Consider the following 22171-nt stretch of genomic DNA (forward strand, 5'->3'; position numbering starts at 1 on the left):
ACCCGCCCGCCCTACCCCCAGTCTGGCCCTAAGCGGCCGCCCCCAACCGCCTCCCGAGGCGGGCCGCCGCACGCATGCGCGGCGGAAGGCGCCGCCGCCGGACGCCGTTTCCTCTCCGAGCGCCGACCGCCCTTCGGTGCCGAACTTGCCCGAGCGCCTTCGGGCCCCTCCGGAGAGGCGCCGAGGGCGGGGGGCGCAAACGGCTCGGGCGCCGCGCGGTGCATTGTGGGGCGGAAGAGGAGAGTCACCGCTCTGTTAGGGCCGCCATCTTGTCTGCGTCCGGACTTGCTGGAGCTTTCGCGGCCTGCTCCTTCTCCTCAGTGATCACCGCGGTGGAAAGCGAGGGGCAGGGGGGGCTCAGTGGGGCGGTGCTGGTGCGCGCGGGGCCTCCTCGCTCCTCTCGTGGGTGCCGCTAGCGAAGGGGGCGGGGGAGCGGTCGCCAGCGCGGCCTGTACTCTGCCGGGATGGGCCGGTCGCGCAGCCGGAGCTCGTCCCGCTCCAAGCACACCAAGAGCTCCAAGCACAACAAGAAGAACCGGAGCCGCTCGCGGTCCCGCTCCCGGGAGAAGGAGCGGGCGCGGAAGCGCTCCAAGTCGCGGGAGAGCAAGCGGAACCGGCGGCGCGAGTCCCGGTCGCGGTCCCGCTCCAACACGGCCCCCTCCTCCCGCCGCGAGCGGGAGCGCGAGCGCGAGCGCGCCTCCTCGCCGCCCGACCGCATCGACATCTTCGGGCGCACGGTGAGCAAGCGCAGCAGCCTGGACGAGAAGCAGAAGCGGGAGGAGGAGGAGAAGAAAGCCGAGTTCGAGCGGCAGCGGAAAATGTGAGTTCCCCGGCCAGGGCGCGGGGTTGCTGGGGGAGGGGAGGAGGAGGAAGGGCCCTGGCGTGGGGGGCAGGGGGAGGGAAGGGGCAGCTCGTCGCTGCAGTGCCTTCCCCTCCGTGCTTTCTGCTTCCAAGCCAGAGCCCTTTGCGACTGCGGAAGAGGGCTTTAGGCCCTTGTTGAGGCCTAACTTCTGCCTGTCTTCCGGGATCCTTTCTTTTCCTAAAGTCTCGCTCCCTCAAGTCCGTTAGAAGCCGTCTGCCCGGCATGAGAGCCTGGTGGCACGTTGCCTCGCTGTCACCTGGCTTTGCTCTCTTCCTATCTCGCCTTGTCCTTCTGCGCAGCTCTTAAACTTCTCGCTGTGGCTGAGGCCTCCGCTCTCCGGAGGCTTTGTGCAGCGCTGCCAGACTTTCTGCCCCTCCCCCCACTCCTTTTTTTTTTGCGTGGAGCTTGTATTGCGTCGAGCATGTAGAGTTGCCCATCTTGTTGGTTTTAAGGAATGGAGTACAACGGTTATGTTAACCTGGGGTTTCTTTTTTTTTTTCTTTTTCCTTGTTATTTTTTCTCCCTCCTTCCTAAATGGGACAGCAAGATCTGCGGATATGTTTTGCTTGAAATCTTTTCCTTGTCCGGTTTCCGCTGTGGGGAGTGTAGTTCTTCGTAAACTCTACAGAGATAGATAAATTTTGTTCTAATAAACACAGGATGGGTGTTCAGTGTCTAGTAACTTTGTTAAGTTATAAAAGAGAAGCTTTCTGTAGGACACATAACAGTTGTAACAGCTGTAATTGTGATAGTTTTTCTTTGGATGTTATCATTATTCATTGGAGCAGTGAATTTAGAGAGAAAACAGTGAATCTAGAAGTAGCATTTCCTTGTTTGCATATATGAAGCTAGCTAATTCAGTTAATTCTCCAGTGGAAAGAGCTTTGAGTTTTATTCCAGCAGTATTGTTCTAATGTAATAATTTGTATTATTTGTAGTTCAGAAGGTCTGATTACCGGAAGTTGCCACTTTCAGTTCTGTTTGACTGTTGAGAATGCCCTTTGTTAACTTCAGAATTTGACAGTGATGTCCTCAACAATTTGAAGAGTAGCACAAACACACGTGAAAAAACTTTTTGAGTCATTGGCCCTGATTTTATGGTTTATAGTTTTCTCGAGTATCTAAATTTGTAAAAATATTACAAGCATCACTGGAATGAAAAGAGAATTGAAATATACTTGAACTGCTTACTGTGTTTTCAAATTGTTATCTTAATATTCTTCTAGAGTCTGCTTAGTTCATATGTATTTCTTCAAATATTCCTGAAATGGATTTAAAGGTGGAAGAGAGGAAAATATTACACAAATTATGAAACAGATATGTGTTAAGTTATATAATTGAAATATTACATGTAGTTATTCTTGGTTAAGAAGTTTGTGGTTAGCCTGTGTCCAGAGTTTAAAACCAGAAGCAGGGGATGTGTTCAAGTGCCTGTGGCAAATGAAGTGCTCGTAATATTTAAGTAATGTATTTAAAACATTTGATCACTGGTGCTGGAGAGTGCTCCAACTGCAACTGGCCTGATCTGGAGTTCATGAAGTAACGGTTGACAGGCCAGCATATATTTCAAGTCTATTTTCTGCAGTCAGTTTTCTATAAAAATCTATGTAGTTTTGAAATTGTGAAATACACATGAAGTTTGTGTGGGAGAAATGATATTTGATTGGTATTGGCAATAGTTTGGTAAACTTCTGAGGAAGGAACAGTATGTGAAAGTAGAACTGTGATGCTTTTAAAATACACCTCAAATTTCAAAAAGAATGAGCGATGTATCTTAAGTGATCTATGAATTGTATTAGTATATACTAATGTTAGTGAAGAAAAGAAGCAACTTTCTGATTGAATTAACTAGTTCATACAATGAAAGTGAATTTCTTCATCCGTCTTGCTTAGCATAACTTCTACTTTTTGCTGGGGCGCTAATTTTCTGTAAGGCCCTTGCAAGCATGCCAGCATTTTTTTTGTCATAAAACTGCTGAACTGTATGCAATCTTTTCTGCAGCTCTTATAAAATTAGTCCTTAAGAAGCAAAAGAGCATACTAAAAATATTTTGACATTAATGACTACTTCTCTATTTCTTTGGAGTCATTGCTCAGTAGGTCAGGATAAATTTACATCTGTATATAAAACACCATAAGTACATGTGATAGAAAATTAATTGTTGCTATCAACTGCAGAATAAATCTTTGAGTTTCTCAAGAAAATCAAGTTATAAACACAGACATAAATATCAAACTCATTTATTGAAAGTATATTTATCTATGGGCCTTAGGTGGTTTTATAAATGAATTTTTAAAATAAATTTTGACTTGATTCCATTTCACTTCTTTCTTTTTCTAGTGTTCCAAAAAACATGTACTCAGAAGCTATTTATAATAGTGTTATTGCTTGTGACTGTAGAAAGATATATTTGCTTAGTTTAATTGAATTTAAATAGAATTTGTGGAGGCGAGAAGAATGAAAGTTGCGCAAGCGCAGTGCTTAGTTCAAGTACATCTTCAATTGCTGAAGTTATTTGAAAACTTACTTCATACGAATGATATTTTTAAACTATGTACCATTTTAAATCAATTAGTTAACGTTTATTCTGGATTCCCCTCATGTTAAAAGTATAGCTAAAATAGTTGAATAAGATGCTTGAATATAAGCTTTCTGAAAAATAGATTTCTGTAGAACAGCCTCTGGTGTATGCCAAGCTGTATCACTAATGAACTGTGAGAGTACGTGCTACTGAATAGCTCTAAGAGTGAAGAAAAATACCCTTTTAAGAATAAAGGTGTATTTGGGTATATAAAAATAACAGGGTGTCAAGGGTGTTTAAAAAATCTTAAAACTTTTGACTACCTCTTCCATCTTCCCTCCAAAAAGGACCACAAGTAGTAGTGACTCGTTGAAGGCACAATAAGAAAATGGGGTTGATGCATTTTTCTGGTTGGTGGTAGATTCCTCCCTTGCTGTCCCCCTCCCCCCCCCCCCCACACCCCCAAATACCTCAAGGTATTTTGTGTTGCTTTAGGAAAAGATAGTATTGGCCTTATGTCACTGTGAAAGTTTGCCATCATCTGAGGAATGGAAGAATAAATTCCCTCTGCTGGAATTGAATGTCTAAAATCTGTTTGAATTAAATGGACTGTCCGTTTGTTTCACAACAGTTTTGAAAAGAAGATACATTAGTCAGGATTTTGGAAGCTTTTCACCTTGGTATTTCACATGTGCTATAGATCAGTTATCCATACTCTAGTGGCTCCCAAACATTATATCAGATAAGTGTTATTGTAAATTGTTGATTTCTGGCGCTGACAGGGCAGAAGATATATTTATAAGATTGTTCCATACTTCATGGAATCCTTAAAATGAAAGTTCAGTTTCAAGGTGAAAAAAGAACAACCTTCCCCCCCAAAGCCTATGATAATCTAAAATAAATAATACTTCGTAAAAACATAGCTACACCATATTTGCTTTATATTTAAAAAAAAAAATGTAGTTAATGTGTGGATATCTAATTGTCGTATCCCACTGGTGTTTCGAAACATGGAAGAGTTCCTACCTGGAAGAGTTTCTTTCTTCATTTCGTAATAAACCTAGGAATTGACCTTTCGTATATTCTTTTTATTGAAAGTTTAAACAGCGATCAGGCAAAGTGATAGTGTTTCCTTTAAACAAAAAGAAGGAAGAGGAGGCACTTGGAAAAAAATTATAAATTGTTAAACATGCAAAACAGTAAATGTTGCAAGGATTTATTTAGTGCTTGGAATTGGTATAGTTTGTTTTGGATAATTATGGTGGACACAGAGTGCCACAATAAAGAAGTTAAGGAGAGCTGAAATGTTTGAAATTGGATAGGTAAATTGTTGGACAACTAGATTACAGAAACAACACCTGGAATTCTTAGTAAAAACATTTAAATTACAAATTTCATTGCTTCTGCCTTTTATTTTAGTTGCTGGCTTGGTGCCTTTGCGATGGAAGTTTTAAAGATAGGATTTTAATGCTACATGTAGCATAAAATTGAGCACATTTAAATTCTTGAAGCAGGAAGGGCCTCCAAAGTTGTTTCTTTTTTTCTTACTTTTTTTTTTTTTTTACTCTAGAATTACTTTTACCATATGAAGTGCTTAAGTATGATAAGCTGTCTCTCTCGTAAGAGATACTAAATATCATATGGTCTTAATGGCTTCCCTGTAGAAGAAACATTGTTTTGCCTTGCATTTAAGGAAAGTGTATTTAGGCAACCACTCTTTAAACATAGGATCTGTATATGCAAGGTGTGAGGCTTGTAAATGTTGATTCTTCAGTGTGGCTGGCGCTGTATATTTGTAAATGTTCCTTTCGATATAATCATTTTTTCCTGGAAAAAAAGTAATCTTGACGTTTGCCTTTTCTAGTCGCCAACAAGAAATTGAAGAGAAACTCATAGAGGAAGAAACTGCTCGAAGAGTAGAAGAGCTTGTGGCTAAACGCGTAGAAGAAGAATTGGAGAAACGGAAGGATGAGATTGAACGAGAGGTTCTCCGCAGGGTGGAGGAAGCTAAGCGCATCATGGAAAAACAGTTGCTCGAAGAACTCGAGCGACAGCGACAAGCTGAACTTGCAGCACAAAAAGCCAGAGAGGTAACGCTCGGTCGTTTGGAAAGTAGAGACAGTCCATGGCAAAACTTTCAGTGTCGGTTTGTGCCTCCTGTTCGGTTCAGAAAGAGATGGAATACAGCAAATCTAATTCCCTTCTCATATAAACTTGCATTGCTGCGAAACTTAATTTCTAGCCTATTCTGAGGAGCTCACTGATACTTAAACAGTTACTCTCCTAAAACCTGAACAAGGATACTTGATTTTTAATGGAACTGACCTACATATTTCAGAATTGTTTGAAACTTTTGCCATGGCTGCAGGATTTATCAGCGGTCCTTTCTTTTTTGGGGAAGGGTATTAAAAATCTATAATTATGTATCCTTCATTTGTTTCATTTTGTTTACCTAGACTGTAAGAGGCTTTTGCCTTCAGTCAGGCAAGGAGCAGGGTCCAGCACTGAGCTGCAGTACCTGTCTTTAACAAATAGGTCTCTTATTCTCCATTTAAAATAAACATTCTCCTTGAGCATACATTGGACTAATTCTGGGACTTCGAGCATAAGCCCATCTACGTCTTCACCAAGGATCTATGTCCAAATCATTATATCCATTTTTAATAACTACTAACAACTCCTTTTTTTTCCCTAGAAGTTATAAAAGAGCAGGTTGCCCTTGTCTGAAGTCAAGCTGAACATGTGACTTGGGTTTTTTGGTTTTTTTTTTTTGGTTGTTGGGTTTTTTGGTTTTTGTTTTTTGTTTTTAATCAGCAGCTGGAGCAGAAGCTGAAAATGTCTTTCTGTGAGACAGTAATTTGCTACTAAAGGCTTTGTCTGCCTGCCTGCACCAATCATTCCAGGATCCAGAAATTTCAACACAAACTTTAAGGTTAAAGGAAATTTGAGCTAAGTAGTCACAGGTATCAAACACCTTTTTCAGTCTGCACCGCCTCCACAGTTGAGTTTAAATTAATATTTTGATTGGCTTACAAAAGGAAAGTCCTAAGTAATGAAGCTTTCTCCTTCATACTAATTGTGATTTGTCTGTTATGTAGTATCCTTAAAATAAAAAATAATTAAAGGGGAAACAAAACAGAACACTGAGTTACAGCAGATACTAAGAACATGAAATTCCGCTTGCTTTGCAAATCTGAACCTTCACTTTAAAGGAACTGATATTGAATATAGACACATATATTCAGCAAATGCTTTATATAGGGAGGTTTTCATTTGATCAAATCACATTTTTTAATAAGATATTTTTACTGTAGCCAATCTGGTGTGGAGCAGTCCCATCAATTCTTTACAATGCAGAATAAACTTCCATGCCTGGAGTGAAGTGTGCTAGCCAGTAGCTGGTTACTAGTCATAGTAAGAAGTTTTCTCTTCACGTGCCTTGCTTTGTTCATATTAACTTTTTTTTTCTTGTACAGACACAAACCTCTGGCTAACTTTAAATCTTCCAAATATTAAAATAATTTGGATATACATTATGTGAACTGAAACACCTCAAAAACTTTCACGCAGTCTTCATATTTATGGGTTGCATACAGAGTTCCATAAAATTCACCAAGAAAACAACAATTACAAGGCTTTATTTCCTGATCATGCCTTCCCTGGACTCCTGAATTCCAAGTTCAGACTGCAAATGACAGTCCAAGCTGTCTTAAAATTGTCAAAATCTGGAATGTTAAGTCCATTCTCCCCATGAAAGAAGCCCATAGCTCCATGAAGTATGGATTACCATTTGTATTTTTCACTAACAGTAAATGTATTTTTCTTATTAATTGTTTGCCTTAGGAATGATTTACATATTTTTGTTCCTTCTTATCATAAACATCTGCATTCCTCAGCTCAGCCTTCCTTGTATGTTGTTTCTTTATAAATGGTTGAGCTGCTGATGCAGGTATTGCCAAGCTAACAGTACAAATCATTTTAAAGAGGAAGCTGGCGCGTATGGCAGCCGAGGAGCACACTCTGCAGGACACTGGACAAGACAGTAAATATTCAACTTTTAATGCTGATTAAAGGAGTATAGGTAAAGAATACGTAGGTATACTTAATTGGTGAGACAAACTATTCACTTTATTTATATTTTATATATTACTTTTTAATTTGGTAAATACTATCCAGTTTTTGTAGTTGTCCTTGTTGATTTGTGTGATTTTAAAAATCTAGTAATAAATTGTTAGGATTCTATGATTAGGGAGGGTTTAGTTGGTTGCTGTTTGGACTGGGCGGGATGATTTAAATTTAGTTCTAGAGACCAGATTTAGTGGCTGCACAATTTGCCTTTGTGAGACGAAATAGGTAGCTCTAAAGCTGCCACTTTAAGTCAGTTCACAAAAGAATTCTGAGAAAGATTAGTGAACACGCAGAAATAAATATTTTACTTTACTAACATCTTGCCCTGTCCTCCCCTTTAGGAAGAAGAGCGTGCAAAGCGTGAGGAACTAGAGCGAATACTAGAAGAGAATAATCGAAAAATTGCAGAAGCACAAGCTAAACTGGTATGTGAACATGTAGCTAACAGTCTTCTAGGGGAATACAGGTCCCTCTGCCTCATTTGCAATACAATTAAAATACACAAATCGCCCCTTACTCGATTTTAACCTGTCTGTTGCTGGTTATGTCCGTAAGCGTTGTTTTCCTTCCCTTGAGAGTAAGATAGGCCAGATCCTTAGCAGCAACAGTTGCCAGAAAAAAATAGTTCTGGTACAGTTAATTTGGAGAAAGATTGCTACCTTTAGAACTTAAAAATACACGTTAACTGTATTTCACAGGGAAAGTTGAAGTATGTTTGCAAATACACGTTCAATTTCTAGAAGACAAATGACTAAGTAATTCTCTCTTGTTGGGTAGGAGAAATACAAACTGGATTGAGACTAGTGTAATGTTATGCAAGTGCTGAAAGAGCCTTCCCATTAAGCTTAAGACTTCTAAGTTATGGAAGTCTAACCTATGTTGATCTTCAAACCAATTTAAGCGGGTGCCTGGCTTGTGAGGATGTTTAATATGATTTCTGATTCTAATCAACTTATGATAAGCCAAACTAAGCTTCTTTAAAATCCTGTTCAGTTTCAGTCATTCAAGTAATTACAACGTTCTCGAGTGAACAAGATCTTTTTTAAAACTGTCTGCTTGAATTACATATGCTTTACATCTCACCCTGAGGTGCTGTTGCTGCTTTAATTTTTCTCTTTGTCCTGTATCCTCCATATAAGGTTGGGAGAAGGATAAAGTGCTAACTGATTTAATAACCAAACAGCAACTTCAGAAGACTACCAGAAGAGCTTGTATATAGAAAAATAGTCATGATTTTACTTGCAAGCGGGTCCCTAAGTAGCTGTATATGTGAATTGTTTCACAATTCATATTGCATGCAATAATGTGGTATCGGTATAAGGACTGACTTGCTGGAAATCAAGTGAAAACTGATTTGAATTAGGAGGGTTTTTTGGACTTGGGTATTGGAGGGTGAGTTATGTTTGAGGGAGTGTTGCTACATTTATTGTACCGTCATCTTAAACGTGACAGCTGTCAGGGAAATTTTTCTATTTATGCATTGACTTCCTAAATTAAGATACTTTGATGTGGTGTTTGCAAAGCAAAGTTGAAAAAACGTTATATGTAAGCATTCAGTATTTTGATATGCATCTGTTAGTGTAAAAGTCTGTAAGCTGAGGTTTTAATGTTTCTTTTAAACTCAATTCATGTAACTTTTACTACATTAAAACCAACTATGGTGTCTAACTGGGGTAGAACTGCTTGCATAAATATGCAGGATTGAACCTATTTGGGAGTTGATACAGAATTGTAAATTGCTTTTATGACTGCAAAATATGTTGGCCTAAATTCTACTATTTTCATGCATAGGCTGAAGAACAATTGAAAATTGTTGAAGAACAAAGAAAGATTCATGAGGAGAGGATGAAACTAGAACAAGAGAGACAACGTCAGCAAAAGGAAGAGCAAAAAATTATCCTGGGCAAAGGAAAGTCTAGGCCAAAACTGTCCTTCTCACTAAAGAGCCAGGATTAAACTGCAACTCTGAACTCTTAAAAGAAAAAAGAAACAGGAGGAAAAAAAAAAACTTTGTATGGTAGCTTCATGTTGAAGTGTTTTTTTTTCTCTCTCAATTTTTTTTTTTTTGTCTTTTTTTGAAAGTCTGGAAAGTTAGCTTGTTCTAATAGGGGCTGTGCTCTGCAATTCTTAATTTTTTTTTTTTTTTTAACTTCCATTAAGATAAACCCTTATCAGATCATTGTTGCCTTTTAGAGAGTAATCTGTTCTCATCCATTTTGTTTCTGTATTAGTGGTCTGAAACAGATCAGGCCACTTTATGAATTGTGGATGATCTGATAAGGTTTTACTTACCTACGCATCAGAGTTTGACTCTGATAATTGACAGAACTTTATACTGAGTATTGCTGACTTTTAATTAATTTTTTTTAAAAGTCAGTACATACATTGGTAAATTGCCATGGTATTACTGGACCTCTGTGGTTTATTGTTAAATCAGTGTCCTATGATACTGTCCCATTGTTGCGCTTGATGTTCCTGATACAGGTAAGGAAATAGTTTGTCATTTCTGCTATGAATACATAGAGAGAGTTCAGTATTGTCTCTGTTAGATTTGTTTTTATTACATTGACAGCATTCAACCAGCGTTCCCCATTGTGTAAATAAACAAATTTGCTGAATAAAGTGAAAGTCTTAAATTCGTATGTTTAAGTAAATTTTTTTAGTACACTTCTATAAACAGTTATAAGAGTGACAATGCACATTATTAAATTCAAGACGATAGTGGTATTTTTTTAAGTTTGCTTTAAACTATTGTGGCTGCTCCTACTTATAATGCAAAATTACACACAGTTAAAAGTCCCTGCAGTTGTGAATGTTTTTGATGGCTGTTGCTTTTTTCATGAATGTCGGATTTTATTCTGACAGAGACTTATTTCAGCTGTAGTATCATGTTTAAACAGCTGTTTGGCTTACTGCACCCAGACCAGTACTTCGATATCTACTCCCCTTCAATTTACCTCATAATATAGTATGTTGTGTAAATTAAGATCGTTACCATATAATGAATTGATAGATCCAAAAGGATTAAAAAATGGAAGTTTTTTCCCCAAAGGACTGGACTAGCTAGCACACTTGAGCTTGAAAGCAGAAAGTGAGATCCTGTTTAAATATATTGTTTTAGCCAGAAAGCAACTGCTATTCGTATGAGATCTTGAATGTTATCCATTTATATATACAGGTTTTATTTTGAAAAATGAAACTACAGATTTAAAACTATATATATAAAAAAATCCCCTTTTTGTATATAACTCTTCTACTGAAACCTGGATTATTATAGCTTGTCCAGTTCTAAAACTGTCTTTTTCCTGTTGGTGTGCAACATCTGTAGTAAAAAAAAAATTAAAGTTATCAGTAGTTGCCTGAGTATTTGAATGTTTGCTGGACAAAGATGGAAATGATTTCCAATACTCCCAACAGATGTGTTTCTGTAGATTTGGCAAATTAAATGCGGGAGCAAGTTGAATGTGTCACTGAAAGCAGTGTTCAACGTGCTTTGTATGAAACTTGGGATTGGGGGAAGGTTGATGTGTATTGCTTTGTCCAGTATGTCAAGATAAATGTGAAGACAGCAAAATACCTACACTATTACTGTACTTAAATTTGTCTTTATATATTGTATTACAAAAGAAGGTTGCTTAATGCATAAAAACAAAAGCTGAAGCCAAATCATGTACATGACCTGTTGGCAGGAGCAGGCTGTATTTAAAGCTCAACTGATAACCTGTATTTCTAAAACGGGAAACATCCCCTGTTCCCTTATGAGACACAAGCTATTAAAAGTCAATACTGAAACAGACCTATGCATTTTTGTTTACTCTCCTCTTCTAAAGGCAAGAAGCTAAGTTCTTCTAAATGCAGCAATGTTATTAGGCTTTTCACTCTTTATCACTAATTTGCTGTTAAATAATAGCATTCGTTCTCTACAGTTAAGCCTAAGTCAGGCAGATACTTAGAGGGGTTTTATTTCCTTTTAATGACACTTTTAGGACTATTGTGTGGACAAAATGTCAAATGAGAATTAGATAAGCCCTTCCGACATCCTACACTTTCCTACCTGTGTTTTCTTGTCCCTACCCTCAAAAAAAAAAAAAAAGCTACATATTTTATTTTTTATTGGAGCAAAAATTTGGTTGGTGGAAACCACCATGTCTTTACTGTCTTTGCCAGATATAATTTTATAGATTTTGTATGGCGTAGACCTCACATTTGAGTTGTCCTGGGATTTTCTTTTATTTTTAAAATTATTATGAAACTTCAGGCATACAATTGCTTTCCAGGGGAGTAATAAAGGTAGACAGAATTGGGGGGTAGGGAAGGAATTGACATCTGATGATGAGGACATGAGCTGTTTCATCTTCCCATAATCACATTGGACAGGTATCAAGTATGTTAGAATGCAGAATGTAATGTAGGTAATGATTAAACAGTATGAGTGTGTGTGACTATCTGCATGAGCATATTAACTTACATGGAGAGCTTACCGAAGTTTCTTTTATGGATGTTGGGTGATTATTTTATTATAGCTTGAATTTTCAACTTCAATTTTGAAGAGACAAGGAGGGGGGGGGGGGGCTCTTCATTTTTTCTGGTTTTGAGGGTGTATCATATCACAGGGAAGGAGATAGTATTTTTCTTGCCACCTGCCTTGAGCAGTATTCATTGCCCTTATTTGATAGCAAAGAGGAATCTTAGCCTCCCCTACTGCTCTTCATAAGTGTCTTGGAGAATAATACCAAACAGCACATTTATCTGGCAGATGAAAGAAAGAGTGGAAGACATTACAGGCAGTATCCTAGCAGTATGCTATACTTCATCATGGAAATAAGTTACTTTGGAGGGCTCATTAAACCACCCGTTAAACTTATGTTGTTCATTAGCGTCATTATTTTTCCAAGTACTAGTGGAATGGATGTGAGAGTGAAATAAATGGGAGAGTTGGTGCCCTTGCAACTTGGCAAAGCAGAGACATGTTGGTGAGATGATTAAGCTGCCGAGCAACTGCATTCTTACTCATGGAAAGATTCCTGTCAGTATATCTTACTGAAGTATCAGTACTTTGTCCGCTTCTGTCTTGTTTTTAAAAAGAAGTGTTTATCTTCATTGTCTCCCCTTTTCCCTGAGGTTTGTGCCACTCATACACCTCACCCATTCTACTGTTCTTACTGAGTTCAGGATAGTAAACCCCTCTTTCTGACACGGTTGGAGTGCCCTCTTAAAATTGTGGGAGTGTTTCTGTGTTGTTTTTGGTCTACACCCTAAACACTGAGAGGCCTGCTGCTCTTACTGTTGGTTATGATGATGTGTGTATCTCGTTAAGCATTTTCAGAGTATTTGGAGACGTTATCACTTTGGTAGACAACGATTAGGACAATGGTTAGCTCTCTTAGGATCTCAACTTGGAGTTTGGATGAAATTGGAATTAATAAATACCCTTCAGTTTGCACTGCATAGGTGCTCATTTCAAAAAGAGAATGTGAAGTTGTGGGTGTGCTTCAGGTACATTTTGTGAAAGAAGAAGGTGGAAGTATCTGGCCGGGTCCAGTTTTGGACCCGGCCGCACCCCGCTGCCGCCCGGCCCTAGCTCCAGTGTAACTGGAGCTGAATCATGACTTTTTCACACACCCATATGTAACATTTTTTTGCTAGTACCACCAAACGCACGCTTTTCAGTGTTATTCGTCTGTTCCTGCCTCAATGTTTTGTGTCATGGTAGTAAGTAATTAGCTTTGCTGATAGCCAGCTGAGGAGTGCTGAGCCTCTGCTGACATTTCTATAGTCAACCTAATGCTTTCTATCACCCTTTCTGGACTGACATGTATAACCAAAGGTTATGCTGGCTCAATGGTCAGCTCTGTACAAGAAGACTTAAAGCCTTATAAAAGGCCAATCATGTAGTACAACTTTTGTTTCCTGGTCTTATTCTCCCTGGAGTGCATCTAGCCACAGATCACAAAAAAAAAAAAAGAAAAAGAAAAAGAAAAAAAAAACATATTTTCACTGGGTGATGCTGAGAATCGGTATAAAAATGAAAAGCATAGCTAAATGTACACTAAAGTCTTGTAATATTTTTAAAGCTGCTTGAATTCTGTGGCTGTATTTAGGAGGAGCCTAGCTCAATTTCCTGAAAAGCTATGGTTAACCAAAATTGCTGTTATAAAACAGAGGCATGGAGAAGATGAATTAGTATATATATAGTATATATATATATTCTCTCTACCATAAATACAAAAAATACATTGTTACAGTGTGAATGATATCATTTTCAATGATATCATGTTTCAAGTATCCAGCACACTTGGCGTTTTATATAAATAATAAACGAGCTGCTTAAATCAGTAAGTGCCAATTGACTAATTATTTGTCTTTATTAAATTTGTCAGTAATTGTATCTATTGAATTGTACCTTTTCCATTTCCAAACTGGCAATTTTTCAAGCAATGACGAATGAAGGTGGGTTTTTCCACTTAACAAAAAATGTTCGTGCCCCTGATAGTCTCCTTATTCCCAATGTTTAGACTCATAAGTGTAAGACAGACTTGCAGATTGTGGGCCCGATCCTGACCGCATTCGAATAAATAGACCTTTTCTTACAGGTTTCATAGGATCAGAGACAATATTTGTGTAGTTATTACACACATCGCTGTCGAAAAGAAGTCCGATCGAATTATTCTGGGGTAAAGCTCTTTTTTTGCTGTGCAGCTGGCAGAGGTAAAGGAATAAAGGTCTAAGAAGTGCAAGTTGCAGACGCCTGTTTTTTTGCCTGAAGTTAAGCACACCCGAGAGCGCTCACCTGCTTGCTGGCACCGCTCACCATCCGTCCATCCGTCCCTCCTCGCCCGTGGACAACTCCCACTGACAACGGCAGTCAGCGCCGCTTCCCCGCAGCGATAAGAGGATTTCCTGCCCCCCAAGAAGCCTGGTCCCCGGCAAGTCAGTCTGCCAGGAAACCACGTTCCCCACGAAACCCGACATGTGCCGCACGTTGCTCCATTTGCAGAGTCCCTCTCGTTAAATAACCCTCGGAGAAGCCGCTGCTGCGGCCGCAGCTTTGTTGCTAACTTCTTGATTTTTTCGTTTGTTTTGCTTTGTTTTAAACCCCCCCCGCCCCCAAACCGTACTCTTACTTTTTCCTCCTTGTGAGAGGCGATTTCTGCCGCTCCTCGGAAGCGAGCCACGAGGGTCGGAGGCCGACGCGGCGGGAGGCCGAGGAAGGAGCGCGCCCGGCCCGCGGCCGTTCCGCGGCTGCCGAGGGGCTCCGCGCCGCCGCGGCTCCGGCCAGCGCCGCCTGCGCCTCCCGCCGCGCCCCGCTGCCGCCCGGCCCTAGCCCCAGCCCCAGCCGCCCCCCAACCCACCCCGGCTGCCGGCCCGGCCCCTCTCGCATGGGGAAATAACCCCCCCCCCAGTGCAGAGAGGGGGCCCGGCCCCGACCCCGCGCCCCTGGGGATCTCCCCGGAGAAATGCCTCTCCCGAAAGGGTGACGGGCGGCACTTCAGCGCGGTAATGACTGAACCCGCACTTCTTTGACTTTCTTGATCGTTGTTGCTTGGGTTATCTTGGCGGGGGGGGGGGGGGGGAGTTCCCGTTATTCTGCGTGCTCTTACTGAAAAGTGATTTTGCTAAGGCAGGTTTTTTATAGACATATAGTGTGCAGCAATAGGATGCTGAAGAGTAGATTAAAACAGCTGTATTTACGTAAAATGATTAGCCACTGGACAATAGAAGTGAGGTGGTATATTTAGCTACAGGAGGATATTTTCAGACAATACCAGGGCTCTTCATTTCCTCTGGTTTACTTAAAGCAAGGATACGGAGAGTTAGAGGTCACAGTTTACTCACAGCTTTTCCAGAGCACCGCTCGTAACCTTTTGCTTCAAAACAAACAGAAGAAGCGGCATTACAAAATTGAGGCAAACCCATTTTACACGTCTCTGTTGCTAGAAGCATTTATCAGGCTGAGTGTTTACATTGGCTCACGACTGGATACACACCACACATTTGTTTAAAAGTTTAATAATTAAGTACTTTCCTCCCCTCACTGGCGAAGGTATCCTTTGATGCCCCTCGATGTGCATAGATACACAATCTCCGTCTCCCGCTTGAGTGCTAAGTTTCCGTCCTGGGAATCAGATCCTTTTCCACCAAATTGCGTTGCCGGATCTGCAATTCCTTCCTCACTGCAAATTAAATTTAATTAAGCAGTTTACCTAAAACGTATTCGATGTTTTGTGTGAAAAGCAAACTGATTTCCTTGTTTCCTTGAGTGGTACATTTCATTAGAGAACCACCGAATACAATTAACACAAAATCTATCGGGCATCGAGCGCGCCTCAAAACTCCTTTTCCTTGTGCTGCGAGGGAGCGCAGCGGTCCCTGCCACGCAGGGAGGCGAAGCCTGAAACACTAGTTTGATGGAAGTCGGGTGGGGGGGGGGAATCATTTTCTTCCAAATTGATCAGGGAAATAAATTACAGCAGCAGTCGTTTTCCTTATAAGGTCTTCTCCGCGTTCGTCTAAGAGCCGAAGGAGTACCACCACTAACCCGACTTTTAAATAAATGATAGCCTTTCTTCGGGAATAAAATGATACAAAATTGGCTCTTTCTTACATGTTTTTGTAGTACGTTCTTCGCGCGTTTTAACTAAAAGGTAGGGAAATGACTGAAAGAGCGCCGTAATTTCCTGGGATTTAACTTTTAATCCTTTCTACAGATACTATTTTGGCAACAATTTCTTCCCTACTGGGAAGAAATTCGGTAACCCCCTTCATTTTAGAGAAGTGACTATGACGTTATACAATTAGTATTTACCCTTGATACAGATCTTGGCGCAAGACCATTCGCACGGGCTACTTCTCCAACCATACAGTGCCACAGCCCACGGGCACCGGCGTCACTATTTTATTTTTAATAAAAGATTTTGGGGGAGAACCGCGTAGGCATGGGGGAGGATGCTGCGGGGTACGTGAAGGAGCCGCAGCCAGGCGATTGCCGAGGGGGACCTTTTCCTCCCCCGCCGCCGAGGCCTGCCGCTGGCCGCTAGTGGGAGCTGTGACCCCGTGGAAGTGCCGCGGGAGGCGGCGCGCCGGCAGCCCGGAGCGCGGCGGCGGGGCGCGGTGGCGGCCGCCCCCGGTCGCCGGGCGCCCTCCGGTCCCCGGGCGCGGGGCCCTGCCTGCCGGAGCCTCCGCGGCCCCCCGGGGCCTTCCCGAGCTGGCGGAGGAAAAGCGCCTCCGGCACACTGCTCGGAGTTCACTCCCGCTGGCTAGAAATAAATAATAAAACGAAGTAAAATGGCCAGGTGCTGGTGAGATAGGCGGGGTGGGAAAAAAAGTCTGGAGCAGAAAATTACCCGCCCCCCCCCTCCGGGGAATAACTGTGGAAGTGAAGTGGCACGGAGTGATAGACAAGGTGAGACGAGGGAATCCACACCCGACCCGAAAGCCTCTCTAACTACCCGCCGCAAATTCAGGCTCCGCAACCCTTTGAAGCGGCCTTGCGTGTCCAAGTCCTGTTTACTTAGGGACGGTCCGTGGCTAATTGTTCTGTAGCAAAATAAACTTTGAGAGCTAAGAGACCCCGTGGGAAGGGTCAGCCCGAGACCGAGCGTGGGAGCACCCGCTTTCGCCCCTTGCCCCGGCGGGGTCAGGCAAAAAGTTGCGCCGTGCGGAGCCGGGTGCCGGGGCTAAAAGTGGGCTCTTGGCGATGAGGGGAGCGGGGGCCGCCGGCGACATCACGGGTGGCCACTGCCTCTTAGGGACACGCTGGGGACGGGCAAAAACTGCAAGCGTGCTCTAAGGGTGCGGGTGCGCACTGCCCCGCGCCTAGCAGTGCCCCCCCCCTTGCTTTTAAATGGAAACGTGCTTAAAAACGCTACATTGTCGTAAAAGGTTTTTTTTTTAATTTTTTATTTATTTCCCTTTCCCATCTCCGCATGGCTGCTCTCCCCCCGTATAACTAAACCCGCGGCGGGGAGGTGCGGGGAGGGGAGGGGGGGGGGCTCCCTTCCCTCCCCTCCGCGGGCGCGGGGCGGGGGTTACCTGCCGGCGCGGCGCGGCGCGGCGCTGCTCCGCCCGCCGCGGCGCTAAGTGACACGGGCGGCGCCCAACCAGCGCGGCGGCCCGGCGGCCGCCCTATGAGCGGCGGCGGCGGGGCGGCGGGGCCGCGCTTATATGGCTACGGCGGCGCGCTGCCGCCGGCCGCGCTCCTGCGCCGGGGACTGGCCGAGGCGGTGGCGGCAGCAGCAGTAATAGTGCGAGCTGAAAGAGCTGCGCTGGGCACGGCCGCGGCTGGCGCCGCCGCTCCTCCTTCTCCTCTTCTTCCTCCTCCTCCTCCTCCGCGCTGGGCTGCGCGGCGGCGCAAGGCGCAGTGCCCGGCTTTCCTCCCGCTGCGTCTCGCTGCGCGGCACGCACTGCGGATCTCGCCGGGGGATAGAGAGAAAGCGAGCTACGACACCCCTTCTACACGCACACTTTTTTTTTTTTCCTCCCTCTGTAATTAATATTTTTAACCCCTTCTACTCGCTCTGGCCCTCTTGGGGGGCTCTCTTTGCCCGCGCCACGGACAGCGGTGCCCCCTGCGCGGGGAGCCGGAGCCCTGCGGATGCGCCTTCCAGGGACTTGGGGCGCTGACGCTCGGAGTGGATTTATAGACTCCCCGAAACAGCCCGGGCTGGTGTCGGTGCGGATTGCAAACTGCGGGGAGCAGCGAGAGCAATAAGAGACACGCAGGAGGAGCCTCCTTACCGGGGCTGTGTCCTTTTCTCCCACCCCTTTCATTTCTCCCACTTCCATTTCTTCTTATTTTATATATAATTTTTTTTTTTTTTTACTCCTTTACATGCGGACCTTAGACGCTGTGAATGTGTATGGCGCACTGGATCCAAATGGGAGTTGGCAGTTTGAGTGGCATCTTCCAAGGCAGCCGGGAGACCCCGAGTAAGAGGAAGGACTGAGGCATTTGCATTTTTTTGTTACTGTTGTGTTGTTACTTCGGAGGTAGCTTGGATCTTACCTCGCGGGAGAATTTTCTACATGCGAGTGGCATACATGACTCAGTAGATCTGCTCGCAGCTCTCGCCGAGTGCCATCGTCGACCCTTCGCGTGTGATTTCTTTCTTTTTCCTTTTTTTTCTCTTTCTCCTCCCTGTAAATCGGCCCGGTTGTTGGGGATACCGGGCACCCACCCTGCTGTTGCTGTTCAGGTACAGGGGAAATCTCACGGAGGAGTTGGCGAGGCTTTGGGAAGGGACTTGGTGCCGCTTTCGACCATGGCAGCGCGGAGGCGAGACGCCTCCTTTTGGAAGTACTGTTGGGGAGTTTTGATGGTTTTATGCAGAACTGCGATGGCGAGATCGATAGTTTTAGACCCGATATATTGGAATTCCTCGAACCCCAAGTAAGTTTGCATCCTGTTTCTGCCTGCCTGTCCTCTTCCCCCCCCCCGCCCCCGCCGCCAAACCTCCCTTCCCAGCCTCGCCAGCGCTGTCCTCCGCGGCGGGGGGCGACGGTGCCGCAGCCCCCGCCGCGACTCGGCAGCCGAGACCCCGGCACGGGGAGCGGCGGCAGCGAGCTGCGCTTGCCGGGGGCCAGCAGCAAGATTTGGGCCGTCCCGGGGGGGGGGCTGTGTCCCGGCGGAGCCTGCCCCTTGCCGGGGTGGGGGGGGAAAGCTGCGGGGGGTCCCGACGGGACGGGGCGGCGGTGCCGGGGCGCTGCCGGCGGCCGCGGGGCTCGGGGCGGGGGGGTGCGCGGGGCTGCGCCGGGCTCCGCTCCCCGCGCAGCCGCCCGGTCGCCGGGCTCTGGGCAGCGCCCGAGGCCGCAGGGCCGGAGGCCGCAGGGCAGCGTTGCCAGGAAGGGGTGATACTCTTCAACTTCTCCGTCTGCAGATGCAAATTCATCCCCTTGACTTCAGCGAAGTTACAGCTGCTTATAGCAGGGCTAAATTTGGTTGTGGAGTTGATGGTATCGAGGCACATGTCAGTGAGTAATGAACTAAGCATTACCCATCACAGAACCATTTAGTGTCATTCTTCATTAACAAATTCAGGCAAAAAAGTACATGCCTTCCCAAGACTTTACTCTCAAAGCATGCCCTTAAAATAGAAGCATATCCTTTAAAAAAAAAATCTTTAATTAAACATACAAAAACATACCCTTTTGGGAGAAGGGACTTTGAAGAAAGTAGCTTTTTCTTTTGAAAGATCGCCTAAGTCAGTGATGGCAAAACTAATTCTGCTTTTCTTGTTCTTTTTGTCGCTTTTATTTTTGACATGCGAAACAAAAGTTGGCTTTGTTCAATTGTGCAATGCATTAAAACTGCGATAGTTAAAATATTTTACTTTAGCAAAAATCTATTTTTTTCCACCATAGGAAAAATAGTTTGTAATTAGTTTAAGAAGTCTAGCACTAGAAATGGGTAATAAAATTATCTTTTTGTTTTTCAGGTTACTTTTTTTTAAATTAAATACTTAGAAGCAAACCACACACTTAAAGGATCACAGACATAAATTTCAGCATATGCATTGTATATTAATTGAATTCAGAATTTCCCATTAAATCCAGTAAGTACATGTCTTGTTCTCCCTAGGGACTTTTTAGAAGAAACATTAGGTGGTGATGAGACAAGAATGGAGTATTTCCTGGATCAGGGACTAATTCTGTGTTGGTGGCAGGACCTACGAGAATTTAGTGAGGCTTTCAAAAGTTTGAATTAGGAGTAGCAGCTGAAGAAGTTTGAGTAGTCAGTCTTGCTTCACTTTCATCATTACCTACCATTGCTTCCACTGAAGAAAACCTCATTGCGGATTTCTGCCAGTTTTTTTCAATAATAAAAGTATTTGTCTGGCTTAGCCTTTCTGTAAAATCTTTAAGATAAGTTGTAAAACTCCTTATCATAAAAATGGGGAAACTGGTTGACAGGAATACTGCGGACTACTCATTTCACAATGTTGTTTTATTTCTACTGTTACATGACAAATGATCATTTTATATGTATACACCAGGTGGGAAGCCAGTTAAAACAACAAAGTCCAGCTCAGTCTATGGCTCTGCACTTCTGTGATGCTATGTAGTTAAAGCCTTTCTTTGGCCTAAGAAAGAAATGACGTGATAGCTGAGAGCAAAGCGAACGAGACAGTTTTAAAGCTGGCTTTATAATGCTGTTTGAATTCTCAGAAGTCAAAGGCTGCGAGCCTGGGTTGCATTGCGTTAGTGGGCCTGCTGTGATTGTGCAAAACGCGCCCCGCTCAGCCTTAGAGGAGGAGGAACAATTGCATCCACAGCCCTGTGAGCAGTTTATTCCTACAGAGGTCACTCTTCCAATGCAGAACAGCCTTGGTGCACTGGCCTTTCCTCTGCCATTCTTCCAGTCCTAACCTGCTTCGCTTTCTTAACTTACCTTGATAGCTTTTATTAGCCACCAGTGCAATGAAAGTATCCAAGTAGCTAAATTCAATCCCTCTCACAATGCCTGGGGATACACTTCCTTTATCAAATGTAAGTTGTGCTTCCATTTGGCTAATTCTAAACTACTTGATTACAAAAAAAAAGGTTTGAATGTTGTTAATGGTAGATCTAATGATAATATCTAATTAGTTTTTTCAACTTAAATGCACGCTTAAAAAATAGATTGTACTGTTGATGTAATTGAGTTTTCTTGAGTGATTCATTGAGGCTTAATCACCACAGTGAAGAAGTACACTATTAAAATTAGTCTTTTCAATTGCTGGGGCTAGTGATTTATAGGCCACTTGGAGGCCTGTAGTTTGAGGCCGCTTACAAATGCATTACCAATATTGCTGCTGTTAAGACAGCTCCACTTCTAAGAGCAGGATTTCTTACTAATTCTTGTCACAATTGTTTGCCTGAAGGATACTGAATAATTTCTCCTTAGATGAGATTGTCCTCACTCAGGATTCAAGCTGAATGTTAGCCTGAGAAATATGCTGCTGAATGGATCTCAGTATAGTGTAGTAATAAAGCTTCTTTCTAGGTTTGTAGTAATAACTATCTTTGATTAATTTATTCATGGAAGCTGTGTGTTTAACTATTGAAAATCTCAACACATAAATCTGCTGAACAGGTAGGCAATTAAATGCTGTGAGAAGTTATTAGTCAGGTTAATATAAAGTATGAAATAATAAATTTTAGGTTGAGGTGAACATATAAACTGAATTGGTTTTGTACTGAAGTTTAGAGGTTGTAATTTTTAGCAGGTGGCTGGGATTGAGGGCATGCGTAGCTATTTGAACACAAACTGAGTTCCCTCCCCTGTTCAGCTCCCTCCTCCCCCCCCCCTCTTTTTTTTGAGATCTGCTTTCATTGCCTCAACCAAATCTGAAGATGTGTGTTTGTAAGTGGCATGCATAAAATAATTATACCTATGAATTAATAGTTTGGGAGGTTAAATGTTGCAAATGATTTTGATAAGCTTTATAGGCTTCTCATTTGAAGGACTTTCGATCTTAGATCTTGAAAATACAGTGAAAAATTATTCTGTAGACTTAACTACAGCTGACACTTCTTAATCAAGGAACTTTCTACATGTGTCGTTTCTGCCAAGATAAATTTATATAGATAGTATGGATTACCTCAGTTTCACCTCTCAAGTGCTCAACGCTGCCTTTGAACTACATGGTAAAATGTAGTGTTATGGAATGCATTTTAGTCA

The 22171-nt window shown here is 43.0% G+C and overlaps 2 protein-coding genes and 1 long non-coding RNA gene across 6 annotated transcripts in view; 2 read left to right on the forward strand and 1 right to left on the reverse strand.

Annotated features, from left to right (window-relative positions):
* The window catches only part of LOC138064547 (uncharacterized), a 28519-nt gene extending 13734 nt beyond the window's left edge, over positions 1 to 14785 (reverse strand). The window contains exon 1 of one of the 2 annotated variants that reach the window (XR_011137805.1): positions 14637 to 14785. This is a non-coding gene — a long non-coding RNA (uncharacterized lncRNA). Of the gene's footprint in view, positions 1 to 14302; positions 14564 to 14636 lie in introns of those variants that run through there. The other variant, XR_011137804.1, reaches the window with a different exon arrangement.
* ARGLU1 (arginine and glutamate rich 1) lies at positions 56 to 11308 on the forward strand. 3 transcript variants are annotated; one of them, XM_009665702.2, is made up of 4 exons: positions 56 to 820; positions 5249 to 5474; positions 7854 to 7937; positions 9304 to 11308. In XM_009665702.2, exons 1-4 carry the CDS (start codon positions 465 to 467, stop codon positions 9466 to 9468), a joined length of 831 nt encoding a protein of 276 aa, XP_009663997.2. In that variant the 5' UTR covers positions 56 to 464; the 3' UTR covers positions 9469 to 11308. The 3 variants fall into 3 exon arrangements, 2 of the variants coding, with proteins under 2 accessions (XP_009663997.2, XP_068783699.1); XR_011137800.1 differs by lacking the exon at positions 9304 to 11308 and having other exon boundaries at positions 5249 to 7426; positions 7854 to 7938; XM_068927598.1 differs by lacking the exons at positions 7854 to 7937; positions 9304 to 11308 and adding an exon at positions 7369 to 7802 and having other exon boundaries at positions 197 to 820.
* A 2809-nt stretch (positions 14786 to 17594) lies between the features above and the next one.
* The window catches only part of EFNB2 (ephrin B2), a 46041-nt gene continuing 41464 nt past the window's right edge, over positions 17595 to 22171 (forward strand). Inside the window, exon 1 of the mRNA XM_068927628.1 lies at positions 17595 to 18901. Coding sequence (XP_068783729.1) covers positions 18774 to 18901 — 128 coding nt within the window. The 5' untranslated portion in view covers positions 17595 to 18773. The remainder of the gene's footprint in view (positions 18902 to 22171) is intronic.

Source organism: Struthio camelus, chromosome 1 (genome assembly GCF_040807025.1).
Source record: "Struthio camelus isolate bStrCam1 chromosome 1, bStrCam1.hap1, whole genome shotgun sequence".
Lineage (NCBI taxonomy): Eukaryota > Metazoa > Chordata > Aves > Struthioniformes > Struthionidae > Struthio > Struthio camelus.